Source organism: Phyllobates terribilis, unplaced genomic scaffold, assembly GCF_046119375.1.
Source record: "Phyllobates terribilis strain yellow unplaced genomic scaffold, ASM4611937v1 Scaffold_1__5_contigs__length_1240528914, whole genome shotgun sequence".
Classification (NCBI taxonomy): domain Eukaryota; kingdom Metazoa; phylum Chordata; class Amphibia; order Anura; family Dendrobatidae; genus Phyllobates; species Phyllobates terribilis.
The window spans coordinates 1,183,787,049-1,183,808,167 of NW_027362761.1; the positions used below are offsets into that span (position 1 = coordinate 1,183,787,049).

General features: G+C 42.7%; 1 protein-coding gene across 3 annotated transcripts in view; it reads right to left on the bottom strand.

Annotated features, from left to right (window-relative positions):
* LOC141163824 (catenin alpha-2) overlaps positions 1-21,119 on the bottom strand; it is a 1,318,034-nt gene that overhangs the window by 197,083 nt on the left and 1,099,832 nt on the right. For 2 of the 3 annotated variants that reach the window (XM_073649181.1, XM_073649183.1), the window contains one exon: positions 6,091-6,237. The exons of the other annotated variant lie outside the window; for it this stretch is intronic. In XM_073649181.1, coding sequence (XP_073505282.1) covers positions 6,091-6,237 — 147 coding nt within the window. The remainder of the gene's footprint in view (positions 1-6,090; positions 6,238-21,119) is intronic. 3 annotated transcript variants of the gene reach the window in all.

A 21,119-nucleotide genomic window follows, 5' to 3' on the forward strand; every position in this document is an offset into this window, starting at 1 on the left:
CTTCACTAAGGTTTAGTGTTGTTCTATGTTGCAACCTGCTAGGAGCACAGCAGGCAAGCTCAGCAGGACTGAGTGTGGCTGAACCACCGCCTAGGAAGGCTCTGCACCTGTCAGGCTCTGAGAGGCCCTGCGTGGCCGTTGTCCACGGTAACCGTTGTGTATGGACTCATGTTAACCCGGCTGCGAACCAGAGGACTTTCTGTTACACGTGAGTTGCTGAATAAAAGCTGTTTATGTTGGACTTGCTTGGGTCACTGCCTCAGTTACTGCACGGTGTGTACACCGCCGCCTTACAATATATATATATATATATATATATATATATATATATATGATAGATCATAGATAGATAATAGATTATAAATATATAGATTATAGACAATAGATCGATAGATAAATAAATACATAGATAATAGATAGATAATAGATAGATAATAGATAGATAGATAGATAGATAGATAATGGATAGATGATAGATAATAGATAGATAATGTATAGATAATAGATAGATTATAGATAGATGATAGATAATCGATAATAGATAATGGCTAGATGATAGATAATAGATAGATAATAGAGATATGATAGATAATAGATATATAATAGATAGATGCTAGTTAGAAAATAGATAATAGATAGATAGATAGATAGATAGATAGATAGATAGATAGATAGATGGATAGATAGATAGATCAGGACACGTCTTATTTTCCAACTGTAAAGAAAAACATTTTTATTCACTGACCTCAAGCATGTATTGATGAAAGGGTAAACGATGGATATTCAAGGAATTTGACAAAAGTTCTAAAACTTCTTATTAAATCAATATTTAATAAAAAAAAGTATCAGAAAACCCCAGCTAAGATTCAGGGCAGGAGGAGCTCTGCCCCCGCTAGTACTCTCAGTGAGCTTGTTCCCTTCCTATAAGCCGTATTCCAGCGGCTCCTTGTCAGTATTCCAGGCCGGCTCCCTGTATATTCTGCCTGTAAAACGATCACGTTCAGCGCAGGAGCTCACAGCATGATCAAAACAGCACTCAAGATTACACCGAGCATAGACAGGAGCCAAAGCGCGTCAGTCACTGCAATGTGGCTGCAAAGTGAATATATATGAAGGCGAGCGGTCGGGGTGACACCGGCATAAATCATGAAACAGGCAAATAGAGCTCCTTCAGGTGTGATAAATGTCTCCAAATGTGGCGAGAACTCCTTAATGCTAGAAAGAACACATAAGTGATTATCAGGAGCGATCCCGGCGTAAGGCAGGCAGGTTCACATGCAGCGGAGCGCCTCCTGTGGAATATTACCGCTACCTGCAATAAAACCCCGGCTAAATGAGGAGAAGTGGATGCGGCTCTTATTTACAGAGAGACATACGTGTGCGAGCAGTTTGACAGATTGACGCCATTAATCATCGCTCCCTCCATGGGAAATCATATTCTGGTGTACACAACTCATCTTCCCCAGGGTGGGGGGCTGTGGATACCCATCATGTTGGCATGTTGTATGATGATTTGCATTTCATTATTAACACTTTTTTTCCGGGTGTTTTCATTTTAAAGAAGAGTGAATCTATCGAAATTTGATTCTCCAGGTTCACTCGAATTTGGCCGGAAAAATTAGTTGGCATCAATTTTTATTTTCGATACAGATCAAATTGCTGATAACAGCTATAAATAAATCTTTCCCGACCCCCAAAAAATGGAGATTCTGACCTCTCACCTATCATCTATGCTGGTGGTGTAGCTCCCCGGTCCTCCGGTGTTTCACTTCCTCCCTCCAGCTCCAGTCTTCTCTTCTGCCTTCACTTTTTGGCCTGGCGCAACATCATGGCATTACTGGTCAACGCCAAAGAAGTGCCGAGGTGTGAAAGCAGAAGAGAAGACCTGCATCCGGAGAATGAGAGCAAATGATCAGAGGACCATGCGGGAAACTCTGGTTCTAGGAAAGGTGAGGGGCAAAGTAAATTAAAACTTTTTTTTCTTATCTTTTAACCACTTCTTAGCCCCCAAAATTATAACAGTATTGGTCAGGATTTTGCCTAATTAGAGCAAATCCCCCAAAATTCAGGTTCCGTAAAATGTAAAAATTATTTGGGGAGATTTGAAGTTAAATCGATTGTCCTCGAAAAGTTTCCAACAATTCTACAAAGTTAACTTAAAGATTCCTCGTTAATTGGCCGGATAGATTACATCCTGTATGCCTGACACTGTAATTTACAGATATTTTAATGACTGATCTACAGATGTGCCTTCTCCTTGAATTTGACACTTATTTCATGCAAATCTTTTACATTGTAAGCAAATGTATTAGGCTGCAGTTCACATCTTAACCACCGAGCGGCCACATAGAGACACATACAGCATAATCATCTCCCAACAGAGTATCAATAAATCGTGCTTAATAAAAAATAAAGTAAAAGTGTGCACTACTCACTCATCTGCCAAAAGGAAAAGTTAAGGAAGCGAACATCTGTAAGCTATATGGATAATCCATCAATATTAGATCAGGAGAGACACGACATCCGGCACCCCCACCAATTACCTACTACAGGAAGTCTCATTACCTCTCATAACTTGTCTGTTTTAGTAAATATTACTAATTTCCATAATATTATTCTAAAGTATTTTCCCTTAGAACATTTTTTTTCTTCTCTTGTTTTTTTCTCTTGGAAAAGTATTGACAACTACATAGATGTCACTGTTCTCCATTTTCTGTGTGGCGTCTCCCTACACAAACCGACATTGTTCAATCATAGCTGATAGATTTAGACTGTGAAGGCACATATTCTATCAATAAAGGATAAGGGTTATGTGCTAGACCATTTATTTTTACATTTCCAGGAGGAATATCAGAGGATCAGCAAAATAAAAGTTTTAAGCAACGTTTTCCAACTTTTTATTTACATGTGGAATACTAGCATTATAATACTCCTGAATTTATTATGATTTTTTTGGTTTATGAATATAATGGCTAAAGTACAGTAAGAACTGACACAGACAAGGTCACATGAGAAACAACACATGGTTGTCACTTGCTATAATATTATAGCTTCTCAGGTTATTGAGAAATACATGTCACAATCCCTGTGATCGTCCAATATTCAATGGCGGCCATGGGTGAATATTATCAGACAGCAATTGTTACCCATTTCAATGGTATATTTTACCAGCAAATGTTAAAGGATTCAAGGATTGATTTGCATGGATGCAAATGACTAGAACTATCATCTGCTCAGTTAGGCTATGTGCCTACGAGGCAGAAATGAAGCAGAAAATTTCTGCAGCCTTTCTGCATCTCCCTTGCCAGAAAAAACGCATGCAGATTGTGCATGCGTTTTTCCTGCAGAATACACGCGTATTCACATGCGTATTCACATGCGTTTATGCAAGCGTTTATGCATGCTGACTACAAGCACTTTCCAGGCGATAGCATCTCTTGGAAAGTGCTTGACAACTAGGTCACACTGTATAAATCCATGCAAACGGCATGGATTTACATAGTGTGACCGTAAAAAATAAAGCTATACTTTTACCGATCCCCCGCCGCGTGTGCTGCCGCGTGTGTTGTCGCGCTCCTTCCGGGTTGCCGGCATATCGCGAGACAGCCTGCGGTCACATGACCGCGACGTCATCTCAGGTCCTGGAAGGAGAAGCGCTGCAGGGGCCGCCGGACAGGTGAATATAAACTTTATTTATTATTTTATTCTTTTTTTCACAGGTACAATGGTACCCAGCTCTGGATGAGAGTCTTCTCTCCTCCAGAACTGGGTACCATACGCACATTGAAACGCATATAATCCGCATGTACAAATGTACAGAGACGGATTATATGCGTCTCAATGCACGTCAATGGCGGCAATTCCGCTGCGCTTCCGCAAAATTAATGAACATGCTGCGGATTTTTGAGCGCCGCAGAAACGCTGCGGAATAATCCGCAGCATGTGCATTGACATTGCGGAATGCCATTGAGGACCATGTGGTGCGGATTACCAAGCGTTTTTGATGCGTTTCTGGAGCCTGCGGAAACGCATGAAAAACGCATCGTGGGCACGCAGCCTCACAGTGAGCACAATGTGGGGATTCACAAGTCTGCAGTCAGTCTATGTGACCTCCGCAACGGAGAAGCGTCACAGAACACAGTGAGCACAATGTGAGTATTCACAAGTCTGCAGTCAGTCTATGTGACCGCCACACCAGAGTATCGTCACAGAGCACAGTGCACACAATGTGAGGATTCACAAGTCTGTAGTCAGTCTATGTGACCGCCACACCTGAAAATCGTCACAGAGCACAGTGCGCAGAATGTGAGTATTCACAAGTCTGCAGTCAGTCTATGTGACCGCCACACCAGAGTATCGTCACAGAGCACAGTGCACACAATGTGAGGATTCACAAGTCTGTAGTCAGTCTATGTGACCGCCACACCTGAAAATCGTCACAGAGCACAGTGCGCACAATGTGAGGATTCACAAGTCTGTAGTCACCTAGAGTTACTGCAGACATGTAGTTTAACACTGGACCCCAGTTTTCACGTCTGACAGGCTGCAAACATGGAATAAATAAGTCCACAATTTATTTTGAATTTCAGTGGAGGGCAGATTATTTTTTAGGTTTAGATAAATAAATATGAGTTAAGCAGATAGATAAAGAAATAGATAGACAGAAAAACAGACAGATAAATATATAGATAGATAGAAATATAGACAGATGTAAAGATAGATAAATAGATAAACTATAAATAATAGCTACTGTATATAATAAATGATGGATAGATAGATATATAGATAAATAGATAATAGATAGATAGATAATAAATAGATGATAGATAATTGATAGATGATAGATAATAGATAATAGATGGATAATATATAATATAGATAATATGTATATAATAGATAGATAATAGATAGATAATAGATCGATAAATAATAGATAATAGATGATAGATAATAGATAAATAATAGATAGATAATAGATAGATAATAGATAAAAGATAGATAATAGATAAATAATAGATATATAATAGATAAATAATAGATAGATAGATAATAGATGGATAGATAATAGATAGATGAATAATATATAAATAATAGATAATAGATAGATGGAAAATAGGTACATAATAGATAGATAAGAGATGGATAATAGATAAATAATAGATAGATAGATAGATGTGACATGTTTAGGATGTGTAGAATAAAAGAATATCCAGTGAATCTCACAATGTCCTTATTTCATGGCTGGATCGGCTGTTTCCTGTGGATCTGATACCCCAGACATATAGTTACAGTAATGCACATTGTGAGATCTCCCTGCAGCAGAGGATGGACGAGAGCAGGACCCGTCTCATTCACACTATACAATTGGCAGTCTATCTAGTGTATATGTGCTGTACGCTCTCGGATGTCCCCGTCTTTATCATCAATCCTAAATGTCCTTTCCCACTCAGTTTTGACTTTGGGCCATGGAACTGACAGTCTCTCATCAATCAGAGCAATGAACATTTCATTGAAAAGGTTGTGATCATGTTCTTTTTTTTCTTTGATTTATGTACTGTGCATTATTGTTCCTCTCTGGCTCTCGTTGAGAAGTGACAGGACACACATTGGGTTTTCTCAAGACAAAAAAAAAAAGTAAGGCAAAAATCCCTGTAGGCCGACAACCTTCACATGACCCTCTCTTGCCCTTTTGCGCAACATTTTTGACATTTTGACAGGTTTAATAGGCACCCGGGAGGCAGCAAAGGAAGAGAAAAGATCCAAAACAACGTATCAGATCTTTCTAAAATGCTACAGAATACATAAAAAGCCAAGCAAAAGCACCGCTCGCACAGAAAAGAAAAGCAACAGCCATTAATCCTTACTCCCAGCTATATAAACCACAAAAGAAATGAGCAATAACTCGGACTTTGCACTGTAGATCAACGATTGTCTGCAGATCCTTAACACAAACGTTACACGGCATCAAAGCAATGGAGGTCAGAAAAGCAAAAAAAAAGGCAGAAAAGCGCAAACAGAAGTGATACAATCCAGCGGACAGGATGGGATGCAAACTTAACAGAGATGTAGAATAAAGTTGGGATGACTTACCATGGATGAGTCCCTGCTTCCGTTGCCGAAAAGGGATCCTTCAGCGCAGGAGGGGAGTAGGTCGAGGGAAAGTTGACTATCCCTGCCACCACCTATGACATCACCTGCTACGTCATAAAAGGTAGTGAAAGTGCTCTGCACTCCGGGCTGATTTTCAAGAAATATAGAAGAGAGAAAGTGTAAAAGAGTAAAAAAAAGAGGAATGTACAGATTTGTTTAGGAAATTACAAAAAAAAAAAAAAAAAGATAAAAAAGAAAAAGAAAAGTATGCACGAGGGTTCTGTATGTGGTAAAAAAAAGTAATAATAAATATAGTACTTGATGCTCTAGCCTCTGGTACAGAAGTATTAGTAAAATTATTAGATCTTTTCAAATTTGGGAAAAGATTTGTCCCCAGATTGGGAAAGGATATACCATATAATACATTCCCTCCCCAAATAACTTTTTTTTTTTTACAAGCAGAGCATTTTAACCACAATTAGAGGCAGCTGGTGATGTCATTACTAAGGATGGGTGAATATTTCCACTTATAGCCAATGGACAGAGCGTCAATTTTTTCCATACCAAAAAAATAATAATAATAATTATAATATAATGAGATACAAAAAAAATGGCAAAATTAATGAATAGGAAACAAAAACAGTGAAATTTATGGGTTACTATGGTATGAAATACTGGATATTGCTTACAACAGCACGTCAAAAATATAAAATACTCTAAGTAGCGTCCGATCCATTCACCCATCCATAGTCAACACACTTTCATTAATGTTTCGATACGATGATATTTTGGACTGTGGTTATATACAATGTACAGCAAGTTAACAACAATATATAAAGATTAAACATTCAGTTTCATTTATTTGCCCTTTTACTTTTCTGGAAAACACAACATTGATGTGATATTATACATTTCTTGTATGAAATACACTTTGTGTTAAAAAAAAACTCAGAACAAATACAGTTGGTAATAATAATTTTGAATATGTGATATAGATTAAAAATAGAAAATGAAAAATAATTCTAAAAGGTAAGTTGATGATCATCTTTCTGATGTTTTCTGATTCAGGTATTTTATGTTAAAACTTTACAACTCGGGTTTTGTCTGTTAATGAATTGCAAAATTTTTTTTATGACCTTCAATGTGTTCTTTATCAGCTGTCCACACAAATCACTTCCTCTAAGAGTCAGACAGCCGTATAATTCGGACAGGGATCGCAACGCAATGCTTGGACTGACCGGCAGTTCTCCCGGCCTGAGCATGACAGCTGCATAGAAATACATGCTAAATAGGGGGAGCTTGCAGAGAAAAACAGCACACACAATATAATCAAAAAAATATTGTAACCCATATTTGGTACTGCTCACCTAAGATTCAGTATGTGATTGGTTCAGGGGAGGGAAGACCAACGGCCAAAAGAAGATGAGCCATACTACCCCTTGAGGAAGGTATTCTGCCGAAACGTGCATCGGGGTTGGAGCTCCAGCAGCTTTTGTTGCACCACGGTCCCTGATTGCTTTAGGTAATTTCTCTATACCTCTATGGATCTTTACTAGTATATGGATAAGCCTTTAGGTTGATCGCTAGATGTCACACATACACTTAGTATATACTGGGGCTATATGCAATACTTCTATTGAACAGTGACTGTGATAGTGTCCCTTCTATACACATACATGTAGTGATTATTTCTGTTGTGTGCTCCAGTGTTTTTCACTAGTGCATCTTTTTATGTGTACCCTATCTACCTCACTTGTATGTTATTTTATCAATAAAGTGCTTTTTTCATATTATTAATTGGAGTATGGCTCATCTCCTTTTGGCCGTTGGCCTTCCCTCCCCCATAGAAATACATGCTGTCACGTTTGGGTCAGGAGAGCAGCCGACCAGTCCGAACATTGCATTATGATCCCTGTCCGGGTTATACGGGTGTCTGACTCTTTCCTAATACACATTGCACAATGTTTCAGTTGAAATTTAAATCATAAATAAAATAAAATGTACAAAAAGTTTGAAAATAGACAAATTTGTGTTAAAAGAAAGCAAAAATAATTAAGAAATCCAACAGAAATAGAAAAAACTTGCAACAAAAATATTAAAAAACCCATAGATTAAATATAGAGGAATGTACAATATTTACCTATAATACTAAGTCCAACTGAACCAGTTTATTGATTAGTTTCCATATTACCTATTGAAGTAGGCATTAATTTCTTATTCTTGTTGATTCTTAACGATTTGTGCAAATCCAGCAAGATCAAAAAACATCTGATCGCCATTTTGCTGCATTGCTGAAGACGAGGAAGGGGTTTTAAAAAGCAGAAAACCTATCTTTGGCCTTTTTTTTTTTGCAAATGTAACTCCCCACCTGGCCCTGTGATTGAGTCTTCTTCCTTCTTCTTTGACTCCATGGAGGGAATAAGGAAGTGAAGCTGATAGAAAAAACAGGAGTATGGTGAGGTTGATTCACAAAGCCGCAGGTCAAAGTAAACCTATAGACCAAAAGAGTTGGCATAGTTGGCTGGAACACACGTGGAGGGAGAGAGGATGTGGACATGATGGAAATTACTGGACCAGGAGATCAGACCATAGAGAAAGGGTTGAAGCAGCACACAGAGGAATCACAGGCAGCGTTTTGCAAAAATGAATGCACAATATGAACAAAGTCCATTAAGAGTACCTTAAGCATACTACATCCAATGGGTTAATCCAGAACATGGATAGCAGAGAGTTAACCAGCAGGACTTAGGGTATGCAGGAATCACAGGAAAATTGCAACATAACTGTACAATGTCAACTGATAGTGTCTCTCTCCAAACAACAACTGAAGTCTAGAGTCTCAATACTAAGACACAAGTGTGTCTCTATTTGGGCCTTAAGAGGCCAAGGGAGATGATGTCATTGAAAAATGAATTGCAGCTCATAATACCTGATGTGGAGCATAGTAAAAGGCAGTGCCATAGGGTAAGGCAGGCGAGCCCAGCCTCGCCATGACAGGTATGTCACAGCAGGGCAGGGCTTTGTTCTGTAGATTCAATTTGCAGCAAAACTTTTCTGTGCACCAAAGCGGTTCGATCTTCTCTGCTAAATTGAGCGGACGCGCCAGAATTGGATTTTCAAGAGATTCACTCAATTCTTTAAATAAGATATAAACTTTAAAAATGAATTTGTATCTAGAAATACATAAATGTTTTAACTTAAGTGATAAATATAAAATTCAGAAAATGTAGACCTGGAATCAATTTTAAAACTGCATGGTTTACACTTTCATGAGATGAACCGAGATTTTAGTATCAGTAAAATATAGAACTGAGAACGAATTTTGCTGACGCTGAAGACAACATAATTAAATAAATAAATCTCCCCAGCCTTCCCAATTTTTTTTAAGAAATGTATTTCTATTTGATTTTTTTTTTCTTTTGCTTTTTAAATATATTTCTAGATGTTTAGAAGTTAAACTTTTATTTACCTAATGAGTACAAGTGCTATATCTAAAAAGTCTAGAAGATAGATTTAATCCACTATGAAGATCTATTGCTTGGAGTTTCCATGTTCTCCACTTTGTTAGACCAACACTGAAGTAATAATGAGCTTGAATGTTGCAAAAATTGCTAAACCCATGCTCCAGTTTTCAAAGTTGTGTTATAAAGGTGTTCCCTGTCCGTACACTTTGTTAGAACATATGTAAGACAAACATTCAAGGTCCCTTATTCAAGACCTTCCTTATGAATCAAAAAGGAGAGTCTCTGAAAAAGAAGATGCTCTGCTCATTCATCCAATGTCCAATGGTTTTGCCGGCAACGAGTTGTTTGCAGTGAGATTACCGGTTAATGAGTAGAATACACACTAGAATAGAAATCTGTTTGCTGTTGATGATTATATTAACGATGCAAAGTAGGGTAAATAAATTATACATATTTAATGCTTAAATGACCATAGAATTTTGTTTGTTTATTTTTTCACGCTTTTGTTTTTTCCTCTCCTTGTTGCTGGAGCCATAACTTTTTTTTACATTTTTTAATGACATAGCCAAAAATTGTATCATGGCTAAGCTTTTCAGGAGGACTGACTAAGTTGGCAGCCTATCACTTCCCTGTGAACCTGTTAAATGCTGTAGTCAGAAATTGCTGTCAGATATAGAAAGCAACATTTAAACAGTTGCGATCAGAGTGAGCTCCAATCATTGAAGCTAATGGCAGGTGATGGATGTGTAACACAGTCTAGTAAGAAGCAGACTCAGCTCCTGAGCAAGCTCCTGAGCAAGCTTATCTCCTTAGTGACAGAGCCAATTATGTCCTTAATAATCAGGCCAAATGTTACAATTCTGACCACTGTCACTTTATGGGGTAATAACTCTGGATCAACGGATCCCACTGATTCTGAGACTGTTTTTTTCTTGACATATCGTACTTCATGATAGTGGTAAAATTTCTTCGATATGACTTGCATTTATTTGTGAAAAAAATGGAAATTTGGCGAAAATGTAGAAATTTTTGCAATTTTCAAACTTTAAATTCTTATGCTTATAATTCTTATAATCAGAGAGATATGCACACAAAATGGTTAAAAAATAACATTTCCCACATGTTTACTTTACATCAGCACAATTTTTTAAATACATTTTTTTGCTAGGAAGTTATAAGGGTTAAAAGTTTACGAGCTATTTCTCATTTTGTCCAACAAAATTTACAAAATCACATTTGAAGTTACTTTGAGGGGCCTATATGACAAAAATGCACAAAAGTGACACCATTCTAAAAACTGCATCCCTCATGGTGCTCAAAACCACATTCAAGAAGTTTATAAACCCTTCATGTGCTTCACAGGATCTGAAGCAACATGGAAGGAAAAAATTAACATTCAACTTTTTTCACAAAAATGTTATTTCAGACCCCAATTTTTTTATTTTCACAAGGGTAACAAGAGAAAATGGACCACAAAATTTGTTGTGTGCCGATACCCCATATGTGGGGAAAAAACAAAAAACAAATATTTGGGGATTGCACATGTGTGGCAAGCAATCCCCGTGTGTTTTTTTCAGCTGCTTAACAGCCGCGAAACGTGGGGCACGGACTCATGTCACTCGAGCACCCGCAATATTAGTGCATACCTGAGCACCAGATGCAAACTCAAGTAGCGAGCAATACTAATGATGATGTATTCAATATAACGACATAATTCTGTGTCGTTCCTCTGGGTTGAAAATGTTCAACACTAGTCATCATACCGTCATTATTTTTTTCCTTACTTTTGAAAAAATCCCAACCCCAACACAAACCTAACCTAAACCCTAACTCAAACACAACCCTAACCCAACCCCAACACAACTCTAACCCAACCCTTATCCTAACACAACCCTAAGCCCAATGTTAACCCCAACCCTAACCCAGCCATAACCCCAACACAACTTTAATCCTAACCCCAACACTCCCCTTACCCTAATCCTAACCCCAACACAACCCTAACCCTAATCCTAACCCTAACCCCAACACAACTCTAACCCTAATCCTAACCCTAACCCCAACCCTAACTGCAAAGAATGGAAAAGAATATATATTTTTTATTTTATCATTTTTATCTAACTAAAGGGTTGACAAAGGTGGGCTTGATTTACTTATTTTTGACTTTTGAGCACTGAGATACGGTTTATCAAAATGATCAAAAGGAACCAATAGGGAAAATTCCCTATTGTTGCCGGGTACTGTCAGGCAGATCTCGGCGGGCTCACTGCCATGTGCCCACTATTTTCTTTCAGAAGAAGAAGGAGGGGGGCCGGGGGATGTCAGATCTGGTACAAAGGTCCCGGGGGGAGATCGGAGATATTGTTCCTCTCTCCTCTGACATGTTAGATCATGTCAGAGGAGATAGAATCTCTTTTTTTTACTGGTTTACAGGTGCAGGGAGGCAGATCTTTGAGTGTGCGCCTGCCATTTTCTTTCATCAGGAGCAGGAGGGAAGCCGGGGGGATGTTGGATCTGGTACTAAGGTACCGGGGCAGATCGGGGAGATTGGGGACATCGTTTCTTTCTCCTCTGACATGTTAGATCATGTCAGAGGAGAATCTATTTTTTCACCTGATCACAGTTTTTATTGCGTGATTGCGGTTACTCATTCGATAACGGTGATCATGTGATCAGGGACCATAAAAAACGTCCCTGATCATGTTCTCCGGGGTCTCAGCTACCTCCGGTAGCTGAAACCCCGGAGAGTTTGTGCCTATGGAGGGAACTACAGCCTTATTCCTGATTAGTGTTGAGCCACCCCCGTAGTGTTCGAGTTCGGTTCGGTTCGTCGAACACCCGTGTGTTCGCCGAACTGTTCGTCGAACTGTTCGTCGAACACCTTCGAACACCGTTAAAACCAATGGCAGGCAAACAAAAACACATAGAAACACATAGAAAACACCTTCAAAGGTGTCCAAAAGCTGACAAACTGCTCAGAAGACACAACTAACACATGGAAAAGTGACAAGTACATATAGTCATGCGAAAAGAAAAGAGGTGGAGGAGTAAAAGGAGGGGGAGACACAGATATAGGCATGTCATGCCCTTCTAAAATCCAAAAAGTGAGAAGCCGAGACGGCCAGTCCGCTCCTGCCCGTGCCACCTCGGTGTCGCCGGGTTTGTGCCAGAGCCGCGGTGAACCCTGACGGCCAGCCCCCCTCTCCCAATACTGGTGCCTGTCCGCTGGTGGGTCGAGAGAGCCCCCCAGTGGTGGAGGCAGCTCTAAGCTTTTTAATTTAAATTGTCCCTCTAATTTGAATGAATACACATTAAATCCATTTACAAGGATCTATTGGAGGGCAAGTCTCATGCCAGCAGCCGCGTAATTCCAGCTCCAGTAGCGTCCACTAAAGCTGCTGCAGTTAAAAAGCTTTTATAAGGATCGAGCTCGGCTGTCCACCGCAAGGCATCCTAGTGCCAGTCCCAGCCCCTATGCCTTGGGGTGCCTCCTGATGCTCTTCACTAAGTATCCCGTGGTCCCGAAGCATTTCCTTTGAAAAAATTAAGTGTCCAAACTACAGGTGGTGTAGCTTGCTTAACAGCCGGGATAATCCGCTGACTAGCAGACACTGCTACTAGGCACAAAGTATTTCCTGGGCTTGATGCAGTTAAAAATTTGTAAGTAGATACTCTCGTTGGATGCTGAGAAAGCATTCCATAGAGTCTCCTGGCACGCCATATATGATTCTCTTAAAAAGCTTGGGGTAGGGGTCTAGGGGACCCTTTTATAGCCAAAATCACGGCCCTGTATCACAATACGTCACCTAGGCTGAAGATAAATGGAACTGTAGCACCGAGGGCTCGGTTGCTACAGACGTATTGCACCTCACCCAGAGGTGTGATATCTCACTCTCAGATAAGGATGGAGTGTGGATCAGGACCCGACACCTGCATGCATTACACCACATTGCCGTGGGGCAGGGCGACCAATATGCCCCTGAGATGGGCACGACAGTCCCTGTCCCTGGCTGGAGTGGGGGGAGGGAACACTGAGGAAGGGGAACCCTGCAGTGCAGGAGCAGGGAGGAAGAAGTTCCTGGGTGCATTGAGAAGGGAGTATAAAAGGTGGGCACCATCTTAGTTCAGTGCAGAGAAGTCTGAGCAGAAGTGGCAGGGAGCAGGGGCTCTGCATGAGCTCTGCTCCGGAGGCGGGCCTAGTAACAGACGCCCAGGCCTGCAAGAGGGAGAAGGAAGGAAGAGGAGCGGAGAAGGCTCCAGGAACGAGGAATGAAGGGATCCCAGGGGTGCGGACGGGCGAGTCGCCACCGCACGCCCGAATCCACCTGCGTGGAGGGGTCAGGCCAAAGGGGGAGACCGGTCCCCGAACTAGTGGAGGCAGGAAACGACCCTCAGCTAGAAACCGGAGGCTCTGACATTTTATGTGGCGCAGCCCCTTGCTCCACCCGCTAGGAAGGCACCACATAGGGTCAGGGAAACTGGCGCCAAGTTTACCAAGATGAGGCCCGAGGCAGCCGGACAGAAGTGTTGGTAAGAAAGGCCAGACAAAGGACACACAAAGGGGGTCATGTGAAGCGCTCCAAAGTTATCTGGGAGTTGTCTGAGCCCCTCACCTGGTGAGCACAGTACGACGTGGGCAGCCGTTACCTGCAGACGTGGTCTGGATAATAAGAACTGTGAGTAAAGGCCCTGAACTGCATCACTGACTCCGTGTCGTTACTGCTGCTGCCCTGCACCATCACCCCCATCCTCCGCATACACTGCCCTGAGGCTATACTCCTCCCGTGGGGAGTTATGCTACGCTCTGCTGCACCCACAACACCAGCCTTAGCGGTCTGCCCTGTAGCGGCGGTTCACTCTGACCGCAATCCACGGGTGGCGTAGTCGGACATTTAAACATCAAAACCACATAAATAGTTCCGCCACTGGTTTGACCGCCCTGAGCCACGGAACCGGATCGCCGCCACGAAGACTACAACCACCAGCATCCACCAAAAAGGGTCCGGCTCCGGGTGTCCCAAGGCCAAGGGGGTGCGTCAGAACATTTTCATCACCTTTCACAATCACCAATGGGACAAGGCAGGGATGTCCTCTGTCCCCTCTCTTATACATCCTAGTGACGGAGCACCTGCTCTCATCAATTCGCCATAACCCCAATATTAGGTGGATTGAGGTGGGAGGCACCGAGTACAAGTGCTCTCTATTTGCTGATGATGTCCTAGTATATATCACTCAATCACATATATCCATCCCTGCTGTTATGGCTGAAATAGATCACTTTGTTACATGGTAAAATTTTATAATCAATGCAGCGAAGTCTGAGGCCCTCGATGTCTCCCTCCCTAAATCCATATAGGATTCCATCCAGTCCAACTTTCCCTTTGCCTGGCCCTCACAGGGTATCAAATACTTAGGAATTCCTATTCATAGAGACCTCTCCCATCTATGTTATCTTAATTTTGGGCCCTTTATTGAACAATTCCATACAGACCATGGTTGGCAAGTTAGAACTGTAAGATTCACTACCTGAACCACTGGTGTTTTGTGGAAAAGCACATGTACACCGCGTTCCAAATTATTATGCAAAAAGTGTTTAGGAGTGATAAGGGAAGAATTTGTTTGTTTGTCAGTTAAACTCATTGATGGTGATGTGTGTCAGGGCTCTTTATATCACTGTAAGCAATTGCAGACATCTGTGCTAATTAGTTTGGCAGGTGTGTCCAATGAAAGGCAAGACTACTTAAGAAGGCTCTCTCACATTATTAAGCAGCCTACATTTTCTGCCAAAATGGGAAAGAAAAAGGATGTGTCGGCTGCTGAGAAGCAACAAATTGTGGAGTGTTTAGGTCAAGGCATGACTACAATCAACATTGTGCGATGATCAGGATGAAGTGTCTTGGCAATCAAGAAGTATGTAGCTGATTCACAGTACACACGTGTGCGTGCTGATAAGGGCAAATTGAGGACTCTTTCCTACAGGCAATTACGTCAGGTTGAAAGAGCAGCGGCAAAAAAGCCTTGTCATAGCAGCAGACAAGTTTTTGAAGCTGCTTGTGCCTCCAACGTCCCCCGAACAACAAGATGCAGGGTCCTTCAGAGGTTTGCAGCTGTGCATACGCCATCCTGTCGACCTCCTCTATCCACTTCACACAAGCAGAAACGGCTCCAGTGGGCCAAACATTACATGAAGACGGATTTCAAAACTGTTTTGTTCACGGATGAGTGCCGTGCAGCGCTCGATGGTCCAGATGAATGGAGTGGAGGATGGCTGGTTGATGGACACCCCACGCAAACACGGCTACAGCGCCAACAAGGAGGAGGTGGAGTAATGTTTTGGGCTGGAATCATGGGGAGAGAGATTGTCGGCCCCTTTAGGATCCCTGAAGGCGCTAAAGATGAACTCCATAATGTATGTGGATTTTCTCAAACAGCACTTCCTGCCATGGTTCAAGAAGAAGAACCGTGTATTTCACAGCAAGATCATTTTTCTGCATTATAATGCACCATCTCATGCTGCACATAAAACATCTGCATCTCTGGCTGATATGGGCATAAAAGGGGACAAACTTATGGTGTGACCCCCATGCTCCCCTGACCTCTACCCCATTCAGAACCTTTGGAGCATCATTAAAAGGAGTGTCTATGATGGCGGGAGGCAGTTCACATCTAAGCAACAGCTCTGGGAGGGTATTCTGTCCTCATGCAAAACAATTGAAGCAGAAACCATCCAAAACCTGACAAATTCAATGGACGAGAGAGTTCAGAAGATCCTTTCGAACAAGGGGTCCTATGTGAAAATGTAACATCACCTAGAATAAAGTTTTGAGTTGAAAACTGTTTGATTTCAGTTTCTAACAACCTGCTAATGCTTATAATTTCAAAAATGACCATTTTTTTGGTCTTTATTAAAATGAAAAGGTTGATCGAAAAGTTTGGGGGATCTAAGAGTGTGGCAACCCAGTAGTCATGATTACTTCGAATTCTGACAATATGAGGGTCATGCTGCAGGTAGTGCAGCAAGAAGGCACTTATGTGTCTTGCGTATCTCGGAGCCCCAAAATTATTTTCCGGGCTAGATGCAGCTAAAAATTATTTTTAATTTTAAATCTGGTGAAGCTTATTATAGATGGCCTAATAGGATCAGTGCTGCACACTGCTACAAAGCCCAAATTATTTTCCAGTCAAGATACAGATAAACATGATTAGTAATTTGAAAGCTTAAAACGGTTGGTAGGGTGATTTTAACCAATCATCAAGCTTTTACTCTCCCCAGGATGACACAGGGGTAGAAAAGTCGTTTCGGATCCATGATTTGTTCATCTTTATGAACGTGAGTCTGTCTACATTATCAGTGGAGAGCCGCGTGCGCTTATCTGTCAGCACACCACCAGCAGCGCTGAACACACGTTCAGACAGAACGCTGGCTGCGGGGCATGACAAGATCTCCAAGGCGTAAGTGGCTAGCTCCGGCCATTTATCCAGATTGGAAGCCCAAAAAGAGCAAGGGTCCAGTGACACAGTCGTGGCTTCAATGTTTACTTGGAGATACTCCTGTACCATCGTCTCTAGGCGTTGACTATGTGTCAGACTTCTTGTCTCCTGTGGCCTTGCAAAGGATGGGCTAAAAAAGTGGTGAAATGATTCCGCAAAATTGATGTTACCAGCAGATACTGTGGTTCTGTTACGGTTTGAGTGCTGAACACTTGACGGTCCCACGGTTGGCAAGTTGGAACTGTGAGATTCACTACGTGCACCACTGGTATTTTGTGGAAAAGCACATGTAAGATTCTGCAACAGTCTCTGCTGATACTCCTGCATGCGTGCATCCCTTTCTATGGCAGGAATAATTTCTGCAAATTTACTTTTGTACCGGGGATCTAACAGTGTGGCAACCCAGTAGTCAGGATTATTTCTAATTCTCACAATTCGAGGGTCATGTTGCAGGTAGTGCAGCAAGAAGGCACTCATGTGTGTTGTGCATCCAGGAGCACCAAGTCCCTGTTGTGTTGGTGGCGAGGTAACAATCATGCTTCCTTCCTCTGTCCTCTCCCCCCAACCTCGCACAACAGAAATGTGATCAAGGTCTCCCTCATCTGATGAGTCTTCCATCAGTTCGTCCTCCACTTCTTCCTGGGCTCCTGCACCTTCCTCACTAGTTTGGCTGCTACCATGCGCCCTGGTAAAATCATCTCCCCCACCCTCACATGCCTGCCGCCCTGGTGCTGCCGACCGTCTGGACCTTGCAGATGTTAGCCCTTCCGCATACAACTCCTCCTCCTCTACTTCCTCCACCTCCTCTTGTGCCACCACCTGACTCCGAATTCTGTTTAACATGTGCTCCAGCATGTAAATCACCGGAATAGTCATGCTGATAATGGCATCGTCAGCACTAAACATCTTCGTCGCCATTTCAAAACTGTGCAGAAGGGTGCATAGGTCCCTGATCTGAGACCACTCCTCCAGCGTGATTTGCCCCACCTCTGAATCTCGTTGGCCCAGGCTATACGTCAGAACGTATTGCACCAGGGCTTGTCGGTGCTGCCACAGTCGCTGCAACATGTGCAGAGTTGAATTCCACCGGGTAGGCACATCGCATTTTAGCCGGTGAAGTGGCAGGCCCAACGACTTCTGTAGAGATGTAAGTCGCTGAGCTGCGGGATGCGAACGGCGGAAGTGAGCACACAGCGACCGTGCCCTCTGCAGAAGGCCATCTAGTCTGGGATAGTGGGCTAAAAATTGCTGGACAACCAGGTTCAACACGTGAGCCATACAAGGCACGTGTGTGACATTGCCCCGGCGAAGGGCCGCACCCAGGTTTGCAGCATTGTCGCACACGGCCTTCCCTGGTTTCAGGTCCAGTGGAGACAACCATTCATGAAATTGGTTCTCCAGAGCTGACCACAACTCCTCAGCTGTGTGACTCACATTTCCCAGACATTTCAAAGTAAAAACCGCCTGATGACGTTGAGCCCTACTGCCAGCATAGTAAGGAGGTGTGCAGGATCCCTTCTGCGCAGTTAGAAAGCTTGTGGCATGACCAGACAGGCTTTGGGTGCAGGTGGAAGACCGAGAGGAGGTTGAGGAGGCAGAAGCAGTGGAGGAAAAATGACATAAAGAGGATTGACGCACAACTCGTGGGGACGGCAAGACTTGGACAGCAGCCCCTTGTCCTGCTGTCACCATAGTTACCCAGTGCCCAGTCAGCGACATGTAACGCCCCTGTCCATGCCTACTCGTCCAAGTATCTGTGGTGAAATGCACCCTGTCACACACAGAGTTTCTCAAAGAAGCGGTGATGTTGTGTGTGACATGCTGGTGGAGCGCAGGCACACCTTTCTTTGAGAAGTAGTGCCGACTGGGCATCTGGTACTGGGGCACTGCGACGGACATAAGGTCTCGAAAATCCTCTGTGTCCACCAGGCGGAAAGGCAGCATTTCTGTAGCCAAGAGCTTGCAGATGGTGAAATTCAACCTCTTAGCTTTCTCATGGCTAGGAGGAAATGGTCTTTTACTTGTCCACATCTGAGGGACCGAGGGCTGGCTATTGTGCTTAGACGGGGTTGATAAGGGTGTCCCCGGCAAACTGCCGGTCTGTGAGGAAGATGCAGGCGGACATGTTAGGTTGCCTTGATCCAAAGGTGGTGCTATCGATGTCGGACAGCGCTCAAGACCAGCTGGTGTTACCACCTCCAAAGAAAATGATGACCTGCCAATCACGCTGGCTGTTGCGGGTAAAGAGGTGGCAGGTCTGCGCCCCAAAACAGGTGTGACTGCTGTCCCCCCAGTCACAGAGGATGAAGAGGCCGCGGATGCACAAGATATGGCAGACGGTGGTTGGCCCGGCCGGCTAGACCGCATTGTAGCACACTGAGCTTCCCACTGCAACTTATGCTTCATGTCCATGTGCCGGTTCATGCATGAAGTACTCAAACTATGTATTTTTTGGCCTCTACTTAGCTTTTGCTGACAAATGTTACAGATAACACGAGTTGGGTCATCTTTATCGATCTGAAAAAATGCCCAGGCTATGCAAGGCTTAGCACCCATGCGACCTGAAGAGCCACCACGACTTGTGGTGAGAGGCAGAGTTGTGTTTGAGGATGCAGTTGTTGACGTGCTTCCAGTACTACGTCTCTGTCCAGGAAGGCGCAACCTGACCTCGTCGTCACTAGCATCTTCCTCCACCTCCTCTGCTGACCTCATCTCTTGGCTGACTGTGGGTTGACAGTAAGTGGGATCTCCGACCTCATCATCATCACCCTGTGCGTTATCACACCCGTCGTCCTCAGAGCCAACCTGTTCCTGCCCTGACAAAAATCTAAAGTTGTCGCTCCAATCAAGTATTTGAGTCTTATCATCGTCTTCCTCATTGTCTCCACCAACAGGAGTTACAGTTTGGGAATGAGGGTCTACATTATGGTCAGAACCTTCTGCGTCTGGTCCTGGATCCGACTCATAAAGATTCTGGGCATCAGTGCAGATCATTTCCTCGTCTGGATTCACAGAAGCGCTGGAGTCGACCTCTGATTCCCAGGCTATAGTATGAGTAAACAGCTCTGCAGACTCAACCATCTGTTCTACCTCATACTCAGACGGGCAGCTGGAGATTTGGGAGCTGTGAGGAAGCAAGTGAGATTTGGGTGACACCTTTGAGGACTGGAGTATTTGTGATGTTGAAGTTGATGTGGAGGAGAGCCCACTTAAAGGAGCACTTGATATCCGTTGAAGCACCTGCTGTTTTTGTGCCTCATCTGGAATTTGTAGCGATTGGCGTGGCCGTAAGAAATCGATCTTATCACATTGTCCGCTAAAAGAAGTAGACATTTTAGTTTGGCTGGAAGATGGTCTTTCTTCTGCACCTACCCCACGGACACAACCTTTTTTCCCCTTCCCAACACGCCTATTCCCCTTTCCACCAGCAGCAGGCCTTTTTCCACTCATTTTGGTGGTTAACTAATTCACAACTCTGGAGTTGTTTGCACAAAAAAACAATGGATCGTAACCGAGCAGAGCTGAGTGGCCAAACTGTGGTATTAGGCCAAAACTATTGGCTGGGTTAGATGCAGAAAAAAATTATTTTTAATTTGCAACCTGATGGAGGTCAGTATAGATGGACTAATAGACCAAGTCCCACACACCGCTAGAAGCCCAAATATTTTTTCAGAGCTAGATGCAGAAAATTTTTTTATTCAATTTGCAACCTGATGGAGGTCAGTATAGATGGACTAATAGACCAAGTCCCACACACTGCTAGAAGCCCAAATATTTTTTCAGAGCTAGATGCAGAAAAAAATTATTTTTAATTTGCAACCTGATGGAGGTCAGTATAGATGGACTAATAGACCAAGTCCCACACACCGCTAGAAGCCCAAATATTTTTTCAGAGCTAGATGCAGAAAAAAATTATTTTTAATTTGCAACCTGATGGAGGTCAGTATAGATGGACTAATAGACCAAGTCCCACACACCGCTAGAAGCCCAAATATTTTTTCAGAGCTAGATGCAGAAAAAAATTATATTCAATTTGCAACCTGCTGGAGGTCAGTATAGAAGGACTAATAGAACAAG